Genomic DNA, 19889 nt, shown 5'->3' on the forward strand with positions numbered 1-19889 from the left:
CGCAGGCTGGGGCGGAGTCCGAGGGCACGCGGCGCCCTGCAGGGAGACCCTCGGAGGGCAGATGCCCATTCTCGGGGCTGGGATGCCGCGGTCCTGGGGTCCCTACACCTTGGGGACCCTCTTCGTGACGCTCCCTGACAGCTCCCCACTTCCAGCATTCCGAGGCCCTGGCGCCCCTCGGGTCCGCGTGGTAGAATGGGTCTCGTTCCCCCAGTGGGTGGGGGCTCATCTGTCCACGCCCACGAGCACCCTGCAGTGCTGTCCCCAGCGCCGCGTGATGAAACTTGCCGCGAGAGCACCCAAGATGGCTGCCTTGGGGACAATCCACCCCGGGGATGGGCGCGAGCCACTGCCAGGTGACCAGGTGGCTCAGACCCCCGTGCCTCTCAGCATCCTAGCTTTTGGCCTCTCTCCGGCAAAAAGCGAGGCCTGGAGGGCAACGGGGAGACCACCTGGCCTCTACCGGAGAACTCGCAGTATTATAGGGAGCAGATGGGTTAGTTGTCCCGCGCATACCTTGCATTTCTCGCTTTTCTCCTGATCCCCCACGTGGCATAGTGCTCTAACCTTCCTAGCATGGCAATAACCACGGTATGTGCTGAATGTGTGCCAGATGGTTTAGGTCTCTTCACTTTTACATTCTTCTAACCCTGTGACGTGCTTGCCCTTGTCTCCATAATCCAGATGGGAAAGACGGAGAGGTGGGGGGAGGCACAGAAAGGTGGAATAACCTGCTCAAGGTCACACAGCTGGCCATCCCTAGACCAAGGCCATCAGAGCAACAGCTCAAATGCTACAGCCTGAGAGATGCTTTCCCACAGTACACTGCCTAAACCCCCCCACACACACACCTTTGTTACATTACACTTGTGTTTACTTTTTTCATTAATAGCATTTGTCATCAGTTGAAATAAACTATATTCACTTGTTTTATTCTTTCCTTGTGAATAGGGCCTGTGTTTGTCTTGCTTAACCTGCTCCCCACCCCCAGCAAGCAGTTGCTTCCATGAAGTAGGTCCCCAGGCAGATTTGTTTAGTGCCTGTTGAAAAAGCCAGCTCTGCTTAACTTCAGAGTTTGGGTACTTAACCAGTCTGTGACAGCTGCCTTCTAATCCTCCAAGGTGTTCTTTCTACTTTCTCATGGTTCTAATCAGTGTTCTGCTTACGTTCTAGATTTTGACCTGAATCCCTCTGGGTTTTCTCTTTCTCTTCTCTGCCCATCCCTATTTTACTGAGCTGCTTCCATGTTCCAAGCATTGTAAAACTGTCGGTGCTGGATGGGGAGCAGGGGTAAAATGAGACCGAGCTGCAGCTGGTAAAGTGCTGGATGAGGATTTGAGGCATGAGACAGAACTGTTCAGGAAAATGAATGAAGTCCCTACCAAGAAGTTCTGGGACCACACACAGTTCTCGGACTACAGGTGCCGCACTTGCAAAATTGATGGTATTTGGAGAGCACAAAATCTCCATTCCCGTTCAGCTCAATATAAAATTACTTTATAGTAATAGCCTGTATCTTGTAGACTTTTAGCTCACATGGTTGTTCAGGAAAGGGACAAGATCTGTGGTTGCATTTGTTAGAGAGAAACCTTCATAGCAACGGGTGGCCATGGTTCAGGATTTGTAAAATGTTGAAAATGCTCTTAATTTTCTGTAGGTTTTATGAAATCCCATGAGGATGAAAACAGAAAGGTACCAAGTGGGAGATAAGCTCCCTTTCCCTATTCTTACTTCCTGCAAAGAAAGCTGAAAGGACAAACAAGGCAGTAGTGACCCTTAAGGCAGGGTCAGCTGTCGGACTTCATTAGTCCTTGTTCTCTGATACCTTAAAATGAAATAAGGCACCTGCCCACATTCCTGCTGTGCAGTAATGATGAGGTGCATTTAGTTGTAGTGTAATTGTGGGTGGGATCAGCTTTTGACTTGCGATACAAAGTAAGAAATCAGTAGCAGTAAGTCTCTTTTTTTAAACTATTTAGGAAGTAATTTTAAGATTACTTCCATCATTTTAAGATATTACACATGTATATTAAGTCTGTATCATATATCTATATGTTTAAGTTCAGAGTTGAATGTTTAGTTAACTACTGTTAATTTACAAAATAATTTATGGACTTGGGAATATATAATCTGTGAGTTGATTCTTCTAAGTGAGTGGTAAAATATTCTACTGGATGTATCCTAAATATTGTAGTTTGGTAGTGTTTTGTCATTTTTATAGGCTGATGCCACATCTCAGGAATTGTGGCTGCAGTTGACCAGCCAGGGACTTCACCTGTCCTAAGATATTACTTAAGCAGCCCAAACTCAAAGCTGATCTTGAGGACTGGAATTCAAACAATGAACAATGATTATGAGCAACAATTGTATTGCCACAGAGGTGTTTAGAGTTAGTGAAAGGGTGGCGTTTACATGAGGAGTGGGGAGCACAGCCACCCATGACCACTGAGAATGGCAGTCATTCTTAATATCATCCTAATTCTGGACAGGGGAAGAGTATGCAGTGCAAACCCGTTGCTAGGTGGAAACGTTCTTTGAAAGAAATCTGATTCTTCACCCAAGATTCACCTTTTTATCTATAATTTAATGCCCTACATGGCCACACCCATAAGGAAGGATTACTGGTTTCAGGTGACTGGCCAAAAGCCAAAGGGACGTTAGTGAACTGCTTCTGGGGCTCTTTGAGTTAGTGTGACTGTCCATTGCCAACCTTGCCCCAACTGCTAGGGGGCCAAAAGTGTGCTACAAAGTCAGACAGAACTGCTACTTCCAGGCTGTGCCAGTGAGCTTGGAACTTCATTTCTCTGAGCAATTCTCTAAACTAGGGGGAAACATCCTAGAAGGTTGTAATGAGGAACTAGAGATCTAATGATCTGTGGAAGCCAAGAGTCTGGAACTTAGTCAACACCCAGTCGTTCCACAGGCAGCAGGCAGCAGGGATTCGAGTGGGCTGCTTCATACCTGCCTGGCCCCAACTGATCAGGTTGAATAAGGACACCTCATCTTAATTGCTTTGCGATACAGTAGTTTTAACCAACAACAAATTTCCAGCTTAATAACAGTCATCATTTTTAATCAAGCCAGGGTGGAAGCCCTTTGTTACTAATTCCCTGCGAAACCACATTTTCTGCTTGTTTTCTGTGAAATTTCAGAAAATTCTTTTCCCAGTAGGCAAACGTTTTCTTTGTATGTAGCTAAAAGTTTGAAATACAAAAAAATGTTTTTCTTAGACATCTCTGATCATGTTCCCTGGAAAGCTGGGGCAGCCAAATTCCATCTTCCCCATCTCTGACACTAGCAGTGCAATGGCTACATTTATAGGCAAGACCACAGCTAATAAGGACAAGACCTTGACTGGGTGGTTTGAATGATCCCTGTCTTTATTTGGAACTAGGGATGAAACCCTGGCCTATACTGAACATTTAATATTTTAAAGACTTCCTGTGTACTTCAGCTTGGTAAACAGTACCAACTCTGAGATCTTCATCTCCATTTTATTGATCAGAAAACTGAGGTTTGTAAGTGTTATAACTTCCCCAGTGACGTGCCCACAGAGGGATTGGCTGAAGCAAGACTCAAATCTGGAGAACGTTCATTTAAGTCTATTATCCATTGCAGAGGTTGTCGGAGTAAATTCTCACAGTAGGTCACAGGGAAGGAACCAGCCAGGGAAAACCGGCCCAGGAACCTGTGTGGAATGGTCCTCAGGTCACTGAAGTATTTATGCTGCCTCAGAAAGATTACAGGAATCTTCCTTTAACTGGCAGTTGATTCGGTTTTTATTTATTTTGTATTTTTATATTCTTCCAATATAGTGTCTCCCAAACTTACCTGGATAAATGTTCATTTTCCAGATCACTTTCTTTATTGATACATGTTTGTAGTACATAACATTTACATTCTCTGTCAGGAGTTGGTATGGGTACATAATATATCTTGATTCCTTTTTTATACCTTCTCCCTTCCTTTGCCCCTCCCTGCAGCCATCTCTTGATCCCCTTCCTTTTTTGGAATGTTTACATTCTTTGTGTAGAATTGGTACATTTACTTAACACATCTAAATTCATTTTTTCACTGAGTTCAATCTCCGGTACCAAACAAAACAAAATAAATTCATTTTTTCAGTCCTCTTTCCCTTCCTTCTATTTCTTAATAACCTTCGCCTTTGAGAAAGATGTATCTCCCTACTTCCTATTATTTAGCTTTTTTTTACTCTTTATTTATACTTAAAGTTTTCTCATGTGAGAGAAACCTTGTGATATTTAATCACATCTTCCCCTTCCATCTGCACTGCTGGTGGCAGAGATGGGGAATCGTGTAACTGATTCATTTCACTTAACATTATGAAGTCACTCTATATTTGTTTTCTTATAAATGGTTAAGTTTATCTTTCTTTTTGGTGGCAGAGTAGTATTCCATTGTGTGTAAATACCACATTTTCTTTATTCATTCATAAGTTGATGAACATATAGGCTTCTAAGATTTAGCTATTGTGAATTGTGGTGCCATAAATATTTTTATACGTGTATCCCTGTAGTATGTCTTCAACTCTTTCATTGGAAGGGTAAGGGCTGGGTCAAATCGAATTCTTAGTTTTAGGTTTTCGAGGGATCTCTGCTGATTTCCATGGTGGTTGTACTAGTATACATTTCTACTAACAAGGTAGGGTTCCTTTTACCCCACAGGCTTACCAGCATTTGTTATTATTTGACTTCTTGATGATGACCATTCTTTGTAGGATAAGATAGAATCTCAGTGTAGTTCTAGTTTGCATTTCTGTCATGGTCAGGGGTGTTGACTATTCCTTCATGTATTTCTTGGCCATTTGTACTTCTGAGAAGTGTCTGTCCATTTCAGTTGCCCATTTTTTGATTGGGTCTTTTATTTGGGGGTTCTAATTGTTTTGAGGTCTTTATATGTTCTAGATAATAGTCTTCTGTCTGAGAAATAGCTGTCCACAAAATGTCCCCACTTTGTAGGTCGTCTTTTCACTTTGTTGGTAGTTTCCTTTGATATAAAGAAGCTTTTTAATTTGATATGGTACATTTGTTGATTTTCATCAAATTTGTGGATTTCCTAGGCAACTGGGGTTCTTTTCAGAAAGTTATTGCCTATGATCTGGACTTCATGAGTTTTACCTGTTTTGTCTTCCAGCAGGTTCTGTCCTAACATTTAGTTCTTTGACCCATTTTGATTTTAGTTTAGTGCACTGGGAGAGTTATGGGACTAGGTTCAATCTTTTGCATGTGGATAGCCAGCTTTCCCAATGCCATTTATTATAGAAATAAAAACTATTTTTCCTCTAGTATATGTTTTTGGCTCCTTTGTCAAAGATAAGATAACTGAATGTGCCTGGAGTTGTAGCTGCATCCTCTATGCCATTCCACTGATCATCATGTCTGTTTTTGTGCCAGTTTCATGCTGTTTTTATCTCAGCAGCTTTGTAATATGACTTCATTACACTGAAGATTGTGATGCCTCATGCTTTGCTCCCCTTCCCCAGGATTGCTTTTGTGGTTCTGAATCTCTTCTGGTTTTGTAGGAATTTAGAATTATTTCTCCAGTTCTGTGAAGAATTCTGTGGGAATTTTGCTTGGGATTGCATTAAATCTGTGTATCAATTTTAAAAGTATGGCCCTTTTGACTATATTGGTTCTGCATATCCAGGAACGGGATATCTTTCCATTTGCTGATGTCCTCTTTGGTTTCCTTTTTCAGAGTACTATAGTTTTTATTGTAAAGGCCTTTCACTTCCTTAGATTAATTAATAAGTATTTAATTTGTCTTGGTGCTCTTGTGAAAGGTTTTTTTGTTCCCCTAATTTCTTTTTCAGTGGATTCATTATTAGTGTACAGGAACATTACTGAATTTTGTGTTGCTTTTGTATCTTGCTACATTACTGATTATTAATCATGATATGTCAACTTTATTGCATTAAGAAATGCCTAACAGATTAGTAAAGCACACTCCTGGGTGTGTCTTCATGGGTCTTGGAGACTAGACCTTGGGTACTGTATGTTCTCACTCACCCCTTCCTCTCTGGCATTATTTCTCTGTTCTGCTTCCTGGCTGCCATGAACTAAGTAGCATTCTCTGTCATACCCTTCCACCATTACATTTCTGAGTTAGAACCTGCTAATCATTTATGTAACCCCTGAAACTGTGAGCTAAATTAAACCTTTCCTACTTGAAGTTGTGGGTGTTATTTATTATGTCTCAGCAACCGAAAAGCTGAAACACTTGGTCATAGGATATTCCTTGTGTACTTAAAAATCTTACTCCTCTTAGCTCTACTGAATAAGATTCTCAAAGAAGATGCTTTCCCTGGTCACAGGCACTTCTTAAGGGAGTAGGAGCCACGTGACCTAGGTTTACTTTTTGGTTCTACCTCTTACTTGAGCAATTTAAGAATGGCCCTCCTGTGACAGATAGTGGTGACCTAGATAAGATAACACAAGGAAAGCTCTTAGAGTAAACCATTAATAAATGTTCATGGTGATTAGTGGGCAGTGTCCTAACTGTATTGATAAATATAGAGCAGTTATGTAATAATGTATATATATATGATCTCTGAGTAGTTGGACAAGCCAGGATCTGTACTTAGATCGGTTTCCTCTATAAGCACAAGTTAATAGTCACCACCCAGCAATAGCTGTCCTACACTCTCTCCCCTTCCTCCCTCTTCCCAGGAACTCCAGGTTACACAACAGGTGACCAGGGCTAGGGAGGTGAAGCCAGGAACTCAGGCTAAGCTAACCCACCACTTCAGTCAGCCTACTTGAGTGACGACTAATTACAGCAGACTTCATCAGCCAAACTGGCATATGTGTGTTGAGAGGTATCCCAAGGTCTTAATGTTGGGGGTGGTTTTTATCTTTGCAAAGCTGTGAACTAGTCATATGCCACCAGGTGAGGTGATATCCTGAAGGGAGGCAATGATGTCCTCACAGAAATGTTCATGAAGATTGTGACATAATTTACCTAATGCCTTGAAATAAGATGTACATAGCTAACATTTCCAGTAGGTCTGTGGTATAGAATGCATTAGAACTATAGAATATTGGTCATGCCATTCATTTTTAACTTTCATGGTGCAGTTATTGTAAATTACAAAGCGAGTTTAGCCCGTTGATATAACACATATTTTTTGAAAGATGTGTGCAGATTTGAATACCAGAGTCATTTACATCCCGGTCTTCAATATGATTATTTACCCAGGGTAGTAGTCTACTAACTCATTTTAAGATTTCACCAGCAGAGTTGGATGATGCCCATACATGATAAGTTTTAATGTGATGAGCATATACAGATATGTTTGGGGAAATTAATTCAGATTATATGCCTTTAGAGTGTTGCTATTTATTGTGTATTGATATTTTTCCAAACATGGGACCAGGCCAGTGATAGACCTCTAGCAGATATGGAATTGATTAATTTTGTTTTGGAATAAGTGGGCGGAAAGATACTAAGAATTGCATTTTTCCCCATTAAGTTTATTGGTACATTTAAGGTATACAATACAGTTATATTCATCATTGGTTTCTTGTACCTTTACATGACGCATCTTGGTTCTTATTTTTTCCCCAATGAGAATTGCATTTTGATGACGCTCCATGAGACTGTTTGACTAGAATCTTAGCTAAGAGATTAAACTTTAACATTTTTTTTTCTGATGGATTGTTTTTTGTCCTTCTTGTAGAGTTGTTTCAACACATATAACATGTAAGATAATCTGTGGGCTCCCTGAATGCAGGATAATGCTGTACTATTTACTGTTTCCAAATAGCTGACATTCTCAGTTCATTGGGAGAAAGTCTTAGAGTAAACCATCAGTAAAGGTTTGTGGTTATTCATGAGCAAAAAAACTTCAAATCACTCTGCTTCTTAATGAAAGCGGTATCAGCCAGCCATTTTTAAACTCTACTTCTTAAATTTTTAAATTTAAATTATAGAAACTTTTAAAATTCTACTTCTTTTCTCTCTGCAAAAGTTAATCATTTCAAAGTCTAAATTTTCTTTCAAATCACCCCTGAAAAAGATTCTGAAATCAGATTCGCAGTTCAGAGAATCAAGCCTCAATGAAAAAGACTTGTCAGTCCAAATTAACACCCCGTTTGGTCAAACCTCAGGAAGTTACAGTTCAGCGGTTTTAAATACATAGGTCTCTCACAGAATTGGATAGCGCCTGTCACTTTCCTATACTCCCCGTCCCACTGGTCCTTCTGATGGTAAAAAAAGTAATGAATTTGCAGGACATGGGCGATCTGCCACGATGATATATAAACCATATCATTTTGGGGCCAGCCATCTGCAGTTTTTAGTAAGTACCCACTTGGGTCGCTCCTCACCTAGTCCATCATTGTGATGCATTCCCATCTCTTACAGCCTCTCTGGATGTCTGGTGATAACATCTCAGGATTTTTGCTTAACTGTCAAAGCCTCTAGTACACGTAGCTAAGAGAATATCCTCCCCTGCTGTCTCCTGTCTCCATGGCATCTTCCACCTGCTTGGAGTATTAGGAAGCTGATGAAGTTGTACAACCTTCCACATTCTTTGACATTGTGTGTAATTTGATGTGTGCATTTGGCCTTGTGTCACTTTGAAGTTATGGCGTGCTTCATTATTTTTTCTGCATCTGCAGTTGGGCAGATTATATATATCTAAGACCTTCTTGTGAACTATTTGCAGCTTCATTTATGTCCACAATATCTATGTGAGGTTCTGCAACATACTGACTTCCTCCGGTGTGAGCTGCACAAATTCATAGTCAAGAAACATCTGTTACAGAATGGTCACTACCCATCATCACAAACACTGTCAGAACCTCCTGACCAGTAGTGCTTACAAACACTTCTCTAGTAAGATATTGGTCATTTCAATCTTCAGGGCAAGTCCAGAGACTACAAGGCATGAGATGACTGCTTCTTATGCACTTAAGCAGACTGTGGGGAAATAAGCCTATTTCCTTTACCCCAAACCCTACCACCACACCTTACTTCCTCCCCAGGAAAGTGCCTGTGGCATTTCCAGCCAGACCAACTGTCAGTACCAGGCATGCAAGGTAGATATCTCCATGGCACATTTCTCTGCCTTTCCTAGCTACAGACTTCCTGAGTACCTTGCCACCTACCCACCTATTGCCAGACCCAGGTCTGGCTGCTTGCCACTTACCTGTGAACTCAGGAGACAAGATCAAGGGCCAGTGTCCTCAGAAGGTAAAAGGTGATTGCCTGAAAGCCGCTGTTTAGGGGCAATTAAGAGCTTTTGTAGGGAAGGAAATGAGAAGCAGGAACAGGGGGCAACGGATAGGAAGACTTCATACTGAGCAGGATTTTCATTGTCCTGGGCTTATATCTTCTTTTCTTCTCTAGCAGGAATATCACAGTCAGCCTGGACCTACTGGAGATAATTATAAGCATACTTACTTTCCTGCAAGTTAAATATTGTAGCAGTGTACGTGCTGTATGTTAGTTGATGCACAAAGTTAAAGAATATGAAGGGGAATGTTGTAATGTGATGTTATCTGAAGGTCACCAGAACTTCTGGGTTTCTGCAAATCTAAAGAAAGATGACCTAGCAGTTACCATGTTCATTTAGATGTGGCTTTTCTATAGAATTTAGAGTGCTGAAAGGAGGAGCAGCGACTCTGCCAAGGACAACTCCAAAGAAGGGGGACCACTGTTACGAGAGCTCAGGATGCTGTGATCTGTACACATAAGCATGTGGAATGGGGTATACAGCATGCACAGACACATACACACACGCTCGCGCATGCGCACGCGCTCAACCAAGTACAACCATGTACAACCAAGGAGGACCTGGCTCTCTGCCTTAGTCAGAGTGGAGCTGCCCCTAGCCCTTGCCTAGAGCAATTTCCAGCCTTGCTTCAGGGGCCCCTCCTCTGCCTGCTGTGTATTACACAACAGCAGCTTCTGGCCCTTCGTGTACTGGCCCAGGTCTTCTTGATTTTAATGTGAAATAGAAAATAAGTTAAAAAAAAAAAAAAAAAACTCAGGAGCCCTGATTACAAACACTCACTGATTCATTTGGAGTGGAGAAAGTAAAAGCTATTCATGAGCTTGCAAGTGGAAGTCTAACTGATACACAGGAATATACTTCATTAAAATTTTATCCAGCTTGAGATCAGCTCTTGTATGCTAATATGGCATTCCTGCTTGCTCCGTTGGGTTTTTTTCATGTGGGACCTGGGGAACACAGGTTATCAAGTCTAGTTCGTATTTCTCATGCTGGCATAGAACAATGATGGAATCCTTTTTAAGTAAGGGAAATGATGTTGCGTTAATTTCCTATTGCTGCTATAACAAATTAACACAGATTGAGTAGTTGAAAATAACACGAATTTATTTTCTTTGGAGGTCAGAAGTCTAACACGGGGGATTCCGTCCATGCTGCAGGGAGTGTCCCCTCCCGGCCCTTCTCCAGCATCAGGTTTCCTGCATGGCTTTGCTCTTGTCCTGGCATCACTCCAACCCCCACTCGTCCTCTTGTCTATCTGTCTGGTCCTTGTGGTTACCCCAGACTCCCTGTTTCAAGATCCTTAACTTAATCAGCAAAATCCCATTCCACGTAGAGCATCCTTTTCTCCGTTTCTAGCACATGTTTGGGGACTGTTATTCTGCCCACCGCAAGTACAAGACCATCAATAGGACTTTGCAGTGCTGTTTCAGGTGGGCTTAACGTGAGGTGTAAATATCAGCAGTTGGGGTCAAGCTCTTCTGCTTCCTTCCTTCCTTGCTAGATAAGGGGGGTCATGAATAATTTCTCATAGTCTTTGTTTCCTCTTCTAAAAAATGTAAATTGTATGTGTAAAATACACAATTGTCCTGAACACCAAGGCAGTATTTTGGCACCGGAACACAATAAGAGCTTGAACTCTTATTAAGCAGGGATCTAGCCCAATTCCTTGAATATAATAGAAACTCCCAAAGTTTGGGACCCCTAGCCCATCTCTCTCCTTTTTCTTTGTCTCTTCAGACACTCTTGTGAGGCCTCTGCAGCATTCTTCCAGCTCACTTGTACTATAAAGTCGCCATAAGATCACTATGAGGCAGAACTTCATAACGGAGTAGATGTTTTTATTTAAAGGAAAGAAAAGTGGGCCGGGATTTAGTTCAGTGGTTGCACCACCTTCCTCATAAGCACAAGGACCCGAGTTTGATCCCCAGTACCAAAAAATAAATAAATAAGTAATAAAGGAAAGAAAAGAAACCCTCAAAAATATTCATTCTCAGCCAGGCGTGTTGGTGCACACCTGTAATCCCAGCAGTCAGGAGGCTGAGGCAGGAGAATCGCTGTGAGTTTGAGACCAGCCTGGGCTGCATAGTGAGTTCCAGGTCAGTCTTAACTACATAGAGAGACCCTGTCTCAAAAAACAAAACAGTTCGATCCCCAGTACCAAAAAACAAACAAACAACAACAACAATATATATGTATATTAATTCTCTGCAGACAATGATTGATTGCATCCTTTAGCAAATTAGCTAAAAGAGGCAGGGAGTAGAAAGGGTGAGCTTCCAGCCAATGATCTGAAGTCCATTGGCTTCCTGGACTCTGTTCTACCACCAGCACCAACCCTGCACATTCCACCGCACATGCAGGTTGCTTCCCTTCCCCAGCCTCAGTTTCCACATCTGTATCATGAACCCATTGGACAGTTCATTTGTAAGATAATATCCAGTTCTTATGCAGTTATGCCATTTTTATTTTACACAGTGACCATCTACTAAAATGAGATCATGGTAATGACAGACCACAAATGTTGGATTTTACTTAACAAATGGGAGATTGTCTTGTTACTAAGAATGTGAGAGTAATAAAAGCTACATTTGAATTTTTATTTTGATAATGTTAAACACAAAGAAGAAATCTTGAAAGGAGAATTAGCAGGGTAGAAAGACTGCTCATTGCTCAATTTTCTGAGAAAAATAGCTATCACATCTGGAATAGGGAAATCACAGTTTGAGGCAGACACAGGTGGGTCCTGAGACAGATGTAGGAAGGAAATGGCTCCCAGCTCCGTGTGCAGCCCTCACCAGTAGCCTGTCAGACATAGGTCCATGCCCAGAGCACCGGGACAGTTTTATTCCCTGCTTATGCTAGACCCAATGGATCAGACTCTCTTGAAGAAGAGATAGTATTTGTCTCTTTAAAGAGCTCTCTGGGTGGATTTTGATGTGTTCTCTTGGTTCAGAGCTGCTGGTCTATACTAGTGGCTTTGCAGGAATATTTAGTTCCCCAAGATGGGGGCATTTGATGCACCCCGTAATCTCCCTACTTGCTCTAGCCATTGCTTAGCACTTTTAGAGCTTGCGGAAACAACTGTCTTTACTGTGTCCTCCTCTCCCACTCTGGAGAGTTAAGTCCGCACCTCACTACTACCCCAAAATAAGTTAATCGGTGACCAAAGTTTCTTTTAGACAAGCAGGCTATACAAATGTTTACCTGCTGTCTTCCAAGACACTACACACCCCAGATTTTCTACCCACTGTCTACTTCTTCTCTGCCTCCTTTTCGTCTTTTTTGACCTTTCCATGTTCCAGTCCTTGGATCTCTCTTGTATTTACGATGTACTTCCCTGGTGATTTTATCCTGACTTCCTGGCTTTGACCAGTCTCGGAGCTGACAGTCTCCAGCCTGGACCTTCCCCTGAACTCCAGATTTGCCTATTTCACTGCCTCCTGGACATCACCTCTTGGGCTTCCCTCAGGCTTCTCCAATGTAACACGTCAAAGTTTAACTGCCTATTTTCCCCCTAAGACTTTCTGTTTCTCCAGTTCTTCTCTTACTCTTTCATCTTCTGTCTCTTCCTCGCACCACTTTCAGTTTTGTGCCTTGTTGCTGCTCTTTGATGACACCAGGCACATTCCTACCTTAGGGTCCTTGTGGTGTCTGTTTCCTCTTTCTGCAGTGCTCTTTCCCCCACACCCATGTGATACAGCTCTTCATAGCCTCTGGTCTTGCTTCAAAGTTATTTTCTCAATGAAGCCTACTCCGACTACCCTATTTTAAAATGCAACCCTTAGTATTCATGACCCTTTGTATCACATTGCTTTTTATTTTTCCTCCAACCATTACTGCCTTCTAGCACAATGAATAATTTATTTGTCTCTTATGGTTTTTGTTTATTTCTTGTTTCCTCTTTTACCTACCAGCCCAATGTTAGCTTGCTAGGGCAGGGATTTTTATCTTCCTTGCTCACTGAGATCACTAATGATTCGGTCAGGTGGGTGCCAGTGAATAATTACAAAACATGAAAGTATTTTTAGATCTTGGAGGCAGGTAAGAGTTTTCCTGCAAAAACTGCTTGTTATAAGTCTATGTTGTGTTTAATTTATTGAAAATAAGCACAAATTTTTATAACAGTTTGGCAGAATCATTTAATATCTGCTGAATCTAATAATAAAAATTTGAGACTTTAATCTATACTTAATTTTTTTGTTTCCGCTGAAAAATTTGTATTATATTTTTACAAAAATACTGACTCATAATGGGTTTTGGTTTTTAGTGACACTAGGGATTGAACTCATGGCCTTTGCACTGAGCTGTATCCCCAGCCCTTTGTTGTTTTGCGACAGGATCTTGCTAAGTCACCAAGTTGCCAAGATGGCCTTGAATTTAAGAATCTCCTGTCTCAGCTTGCCAGAGTACTGGTATTTACAGACACATACCACCATGCCCAGCTTATAATAGTTTTCAAAAATTAGAAAAACCAAGAAGATACATGATACATGCTATAAATCCCGGCACCCCAGGGAGGCTGAGACAAGAGGATCATAGCCTTAAAGTTAACCTAGACAATGTAGTGAGACCCAGTCTCAAAATAAAAGAGAAGAAAAAAAGGAAAACCCAAGCAGGACATCCATCACACAGTCTGAGAAACACTCATCAAATGGACATCGCAGTTTATTTAAGATGTTGAAAAACATTTATTTCTTGTCTTCTCTTATAGTGGTTATCAAATTTTTTCTTTGTTTTCCAAGCACTGTTTTCAAATAACTGTCATCCTGAAACACAGACATGGAAGGCAGGTCAGAGCAGATCTGCTGGAGTTGAGATAAGCTTAGGGCTGGAGCCCACTGCACAGCTCCCTCTGCTGCCTCATAGTCCCTGAGATGTTCTCTGGACAAGTCCGAAGACCACTGCTCTCCTGTGCATAGATTGATGTCTCTGTTTTTTTTTTCGTCTGTTGTATAAATAATGCAAGTGATGTATTCTAATTCACAATTTAGGTATTTCTCCACACAGCCCTTTGATGTGCAGTTGTCCACCCTTAGCCATGGTCTTGGTTTCTGTGGTTTCAGTTAACCATAGGTGATTGTGGCCCAAAATATTACATGGAAAATTACAGAGGCAAACAAGGAAATATTTTGAAAGTGACCACATCATACAACTTTTATTACAGTATATAATTGCTCTCTTTATTAATTAGTTTTCATCTCTCACTGTGGCCTATGTATGAATTAAGCTTTGTCATAAGTGTGCATGTATAGGAAAAAAATATAACGTAGCTAGAGTTCGGTACTGTATGTGATTTTAGGTATCTACTGGAGGCCTTGGAATTCATCCTCTTCAGTTAAGGGGAAGACAGCTACACTATATATCTTGTGTCCTTGGACTTAACAAGCACAAATGTGATTTATTCTAATTTGCAGTTTCCGTGTGTCTCATCATAACCCCGTCAGCCAGAGATGATCAGGGACAAACCTATTGGCCAACAAGGACGTGTTTATTGCAGTGAGGGTGCTACACTGCAGAGGAACTGAAGGAGGAGCTAGGTCTGTGATAGCACTGTGGACAGTGGTAGGCTTCAGGGTACTTCAACGATGCAGTGTTTTCACAGAGTCAAAGGGCTTGGCTTAGAAGTTTGGACTGTGAAGTGGATCCACATTCCCCTTTCCTTTGAAACTGTGAAGTTAAGATAGGCTTGGAATGTTGTGCCCCAAAATTCTTTAATCTGAAACTCTGCACCTGGACTAGAAAACCTAGTGTCGCCTTCCGTGTCAGGAGTGGGATGTCTACTTCCTGTGATTTCAGACAGCGGAGTTTCTTTTTTTCGGTACCAGGGATCAAACTGGAGACCTTGCGCTTGCAAGGCAGGCAGCAAAATCACTGAGCTAAATCCCCAGCTCACAAACAGTGGAGTTTCTGACCACTTGTGATCATAGAGAACAAGGTTTCTCAGTGAGATGAGAAAGCAACCACACTCAAAAGGGAGCTGTCATGACACTGGAAAGCTGCTTTGTGATCTTGGGGAAAATGTGTTTTCCCCTATACTTTGCAGCTGGTTTCATCTGTATTTGTCATCCCAGCCTGCTTTATCAGTTGCAGAGCTTATTTTTTACTTGGTCTCTGTCCCTGTCTAGCTATTTTACATGCACTGGAGTCCTCATATCTCTGGGCCTAACTGACATGCTCAACTTCGATCCAGTGGTCCATGATGTATATTAACCAGAGATGTTGATAAACTGTACATTACAAGAGTGTCTCACATTTATGTCTGACATCTTAACACAGTAAGAGCTTGTAAACCACCAAAGGAGTAATTTAATGAAAATTTACCTGGAAAAGGAAGCAATGACTAGAACTGTAATTAGAAACGGAGGTGAGGGAAACAGGTCCAAGACGGCAGTAGTCAGAAACCTTCATGGTAATTAGATCTTGTGACACACTAACATCCTGCATAGAGATCTAGTCCAAGAAAATCATTAGATATGAGGGGGGAAAGGTTTATAAACGACGATACAGCATTATATATACTGGTGAGAAAATGAAATGACATGAAGAGTAAAGGTGTCATTATATATCAAAAATGAACATTTAATGACACGTTATATTCATAAAATAGATGCAAAAAATACTCAAATAGAAGGGCTAAAGGTGTAGGGAAAGTGGGAAGGGTAGGGGAAAGGTAATAAGAGAAAAGAAAAAATATGAAAAAGTGAAAAAATGGAAATAAAGTGCTCATAAATAGGGAAGGGAGGAGGGGGTGAAGGGAGGGCAGGGACAAGGGGAAAAAATGAGAACCAAGACCTGTCATGTAAAGGTACAAGATCCCAATAATGAATGTAACTGTACTGCATACCTAAAATGTACCAATAAACTCAATAAGGAAAAAAAAACAAAAATGTATACCTAAAATATATCAATAAACTTAATTGATTAAAAAATATATAACATCCAGTTATTTTTAAATTATATGATAGCATGTATAGAAAATGTATGAGAACATTAACAATGGTTACTTCAGAGTGGCTGGATTATGGGAGATTTTGCTTCTTTATTTTCTGTAATCTTATATTTTTTCAGAATACTACAATAAGCATGTATTACAACACTAAAATAAGCAGTTCTAAAATAAGCATGTATTACTTAGTGAAAGAAATTAATTACTATGGAAAAAAACTAATGGTTTTGAGCCAGAAAATAGACACTTTATGAGGAAAATTATATGCTGTAGTGTTGTTCCTATTTGTCAGACTGTCAGAATGTGTTTTTCCCACTACGTTCCAAGTAAACCAAAGGACATATTTTATTTTAATTAGTAGTTTATATTTCGAACAAGACTGAATGAATATGCGTCTGAATCTTTTTTGAATTGTATAATTTTTATTATTTATTCCTTTTTGCATCATTTTCTCTAGTAGAAGTAACAAATTTAGTAGATCGGAACGCAGCAGTAGCTTACCATTGGTTGTTTTACTTAGAAAAATGGGTTCAAACTTGCAGACCCTGGTTTTGTTTTGTTTTGTTATTTTTTGTTTGTTTTCCTTTTTAATTAGTATATGTTGTGATATATAATAAATACATTCACCATGGGGAATTGATACATACAGTATGGCCCCTTGATTCTTTTTACTTCCCTCCTTCCTATTTAACCCCATCCCCAGACCCCTGCCCATCTCAAGGTCTGTCTCCCTTTTTCCTATCATGCATCTTTTATTTTACTCTTTAAATCACTTTTACTTTGGGCTTCTCATTAAGAGAAAACATAATATCTAGCCTTCTGTGTCTGGTTTATTTCACTTAGCATTATGGTCTCAAGATGGCATCCAGTTTTCTACGAATGACGCAAGCCTGTCAACTGTTGATGTTATTTTAAACCTTTTTATATTTCTGTTTCCCCTAGAGTGTTTTTAGGATTTCAATAAGTAAAGAATGGTGAGATACCATATAAAGAGGAAATATGTGGAAAACTGTTGAAATTTTGTTAAGATGCATTGAGATTGATAGTTAGCTTTGATTTTGATGGTCTTTCTGCCACTGAGGGCAAAAATATTTTTATAAATCGGACGAGCATATATCTCTTGGCTTCGAGGTGTGGTAGTACAGTCTTACAGAGCTGTCTGTGACTCTCCACAGTCCAGGAAGATGTCTGGGGAATTGCCACTGAACATTAACATCAAGGAGCCTCGATGGGATCAAAGTACTTTCATGGGACGAGCCAATCATTTCTTCACTGTGACTGACCCCAGAAATATTCTGTTATCAAACGAACAACTAGAGAGTGCCAGAAAAATAATACATGATTACAGGTAACATTAATAATTATGGGGTTTTTTTTCTTACTTCATATATGAACAGATCGTGTTTATCTATTATTTTTAAAACTTCACTTGGTGATTTTTTCAATTTGTGTGTGTGTGTGTGTGTGTGTGTGCAATGCAGTTTTTCTCTTTATCAAGAAAAAAAGGTAGGGGACTGGGGATTTAGCTCAGTGGTGCCACCGCCTGCTTCTCAAGCACAAGGACTTGAGTTCAATCCTGGATACCAAAAAAAAAAAAAGAAAAAAAAAGAAAAGAAAAAAGTAGGGAGACTTGTTGTTCTCCCATTGCTGACTTTTTACACAGATATCCAGGGTTTGTTGTAACCATAAAATGAGGCAGCTACCTTCCTCACAGGCATCAACCTGTGAGGTCCCTGGCATCCTGGTTTCTTTCCTCTAATACAGCTTTCCCATGCATTCGCAACCATCGCATTCATTCTTATGTCTCTGGAAAGAAACAGCAGCATACAAAAAGCAAGTTGCCAAAAATTAAGGGAAGGTGGGCTGCTTCTGAATTAGAGCCCCAGTGAATAACACTTGGTGGGTAGCGGTTCAGATGGGCAGGACTTGGAGATTATAGATTTGCATCAGTTGAGAGCCAGGTCTGAAGTAAGAGAGGATGTGATCTGTGTAGAGACAGTGGCCCTGCAGATGTACTGACTCCCCAGCCATGGATTCAACTAACTACAAATCAAAACTACTTTTTTAAAAAAATTCCCCAAATCTGCATCTGTACTGAGCATGTACTGACATGGTTTTTTCTCATTATTTCCTAAACACTAGTATAGCAATTAGCATTTATATTATGTTAGATATTATAAGTATCTAGGGATGATTTAAAGTATACAGGATATATGTAGGATATTTGTAAATGCTGCACCTTTCTACACAAGGGACATGAGCATCCACAGATTTTTATATCTATGGGGAGTGTTGGAACCAATTCCCCATGTGCCCAGGGAATTTATATTCCTTTACAGCCACTGGCGATTTTTCCTATAAAAGTCTGAATAAGAAATATTTCGGGCTTTGTGTACCACAAAGGGTCTCTTTCTGCTATAATTTAAATCTAGAATGTCCCCCAAAAAACCCATATATTTAAAGACTTGTTTGTCAACTGGTGGTGCTACTAGAACTGTTAGTTGGATGGTAGGGCCTAGTAGAAGGAACTCAAGTCATTGGAGATATGCCTGTGAAGGAGATATTAGAACATGGCCCCTTCCACTCTGTATCCTGGCCATCGGGAGGTGAATAGACCTTTCACTCCTGCAATGATGTACTGTGCCACCTCAAGCCCAAAGTGACAGGCTAAGTAACCATGGACTGATACCTCTGAAATCATGAGCCAATCGTTTATCTTTGTAGTTGATTATTCAAGTATTTTGTCATAGTGACAGAAAGCTAACATATTGTGGCATATTATTCTTAAGTTTTTGATTATTTGTTTTTGTATAATCTTCTTTAAAAAGGTAAAAATCGGACCGGGGATTTGGCTCAGTGGTTCCGTGGCCTGCCTCCCAAGTGCAACGGCCCAAGTTGAATCCCTGGTACCAAAAAACAAAACAAAAACAAAAGGTAAAAATCACTGTGACCAGCAGGGCATTTGGACCGTGGGTAGTAGTATACTGGCCCCTGCTATAGAGAAAAGTCACCCAGAAGTTGGAGAATAAATTGTCAGAAGTGCAGCACCTAAATGTGCATACAGGTAACATATCTGAGACAGGGTTTTGGCTGTGGCTAGGCAGTTAGAAAGGGAACCTATGCCAATCTGCCTCTGGCCAGATTTCACAGTGTGCAACATGCACCAGAGGGAGCACAACAGAATCATGCAAAACTACTGAGCAGTGAGGTAAGGTAGAGAGCTCATAGGAGCACATTTTGGGAATTCAAGAAAATAAATATTCTTTGTAAATCTGCAGCAAAAGCCATAAAAGAAGAGAGATTGAGATGCAGTGACCACTATATAAATTGAAGAGACATCGGAAGCTCATTGGGAACCTAAAAATATAACAGAAAAATTTAAATCTTCACTGGTGGTAGTGGTAGAGAACTAACAACAGAAATGGCAACATGAAAAAGGTAGAATTAGAAATGTAGAAGAACTAGAGAAGCTCTCCGAGGAAGATGATCAGAGGTCCTCAAACATTTTCTGTGAAGGACCAGAAGGCAAGTAGTTTTAGGCATTGCAACGGTCTCTATTACATATTTTTTATGAAACAATAAAGCAGAATTTCACAGCAAAATAATAAGAGAATAACGATAGTTAATACACAGTGTATCATTAGCTTCCAAGTAGTTACTCAAAGTACAAGTCACCAACCAAAA

The 19889-nt window shown here is 40.5% G+C and overlaps 1 protein-coding gene across 3 annotated transcripts in view; it reads left to right on the forward strand.

The window, feature by feature from the left end:
* The first annotated feature begins 477 nt into the window (after window positions 1-477).
* Window positions 478-19889, forward strand: part of Sfxn1 (sideroflexin 1) — a 48438-nt gene continuing 29026 nt past the window's right edge. Inside the window, exons 1-2 of one of the 3 annotated variants that reach the window (XM_033761637.1) lie at window positions 478-496; window positions 17381-17553. In XM_033761637.1, coding sequence (XP_033617528.1) covers window positions 17390-17553 — 164 coding nt within the window. In that variant the 5' untranslated portion in view covers window positions 478-496; window positions 17381-17389. Of the gene's footprint in view, window positions 497-1401; window positions 1422-17380; window positions 17554-19889 lie in introns of those variants that run through there. The other 2 variants (XM_010622147.3, XM_033761638.1) reach the window with 2 other exon arrangements.

This window comes from Fukomys damarensis, unplaced genomic scaffold (genome assembly GCF_012274545.1).
Source record: "Fukomys damarensis isolate Sample0158 unplaced genomic scaffold, DMR_v1.0_HiC HiC_scaffold_9, whole genome shotgun sequence".
Classification (NCBI taxonomy): Eukaryota; Metazoa; Chordata; class Mammalia; order Rodentia; family Bathyergidae; genus Fukomys; species Fukomys damarensis.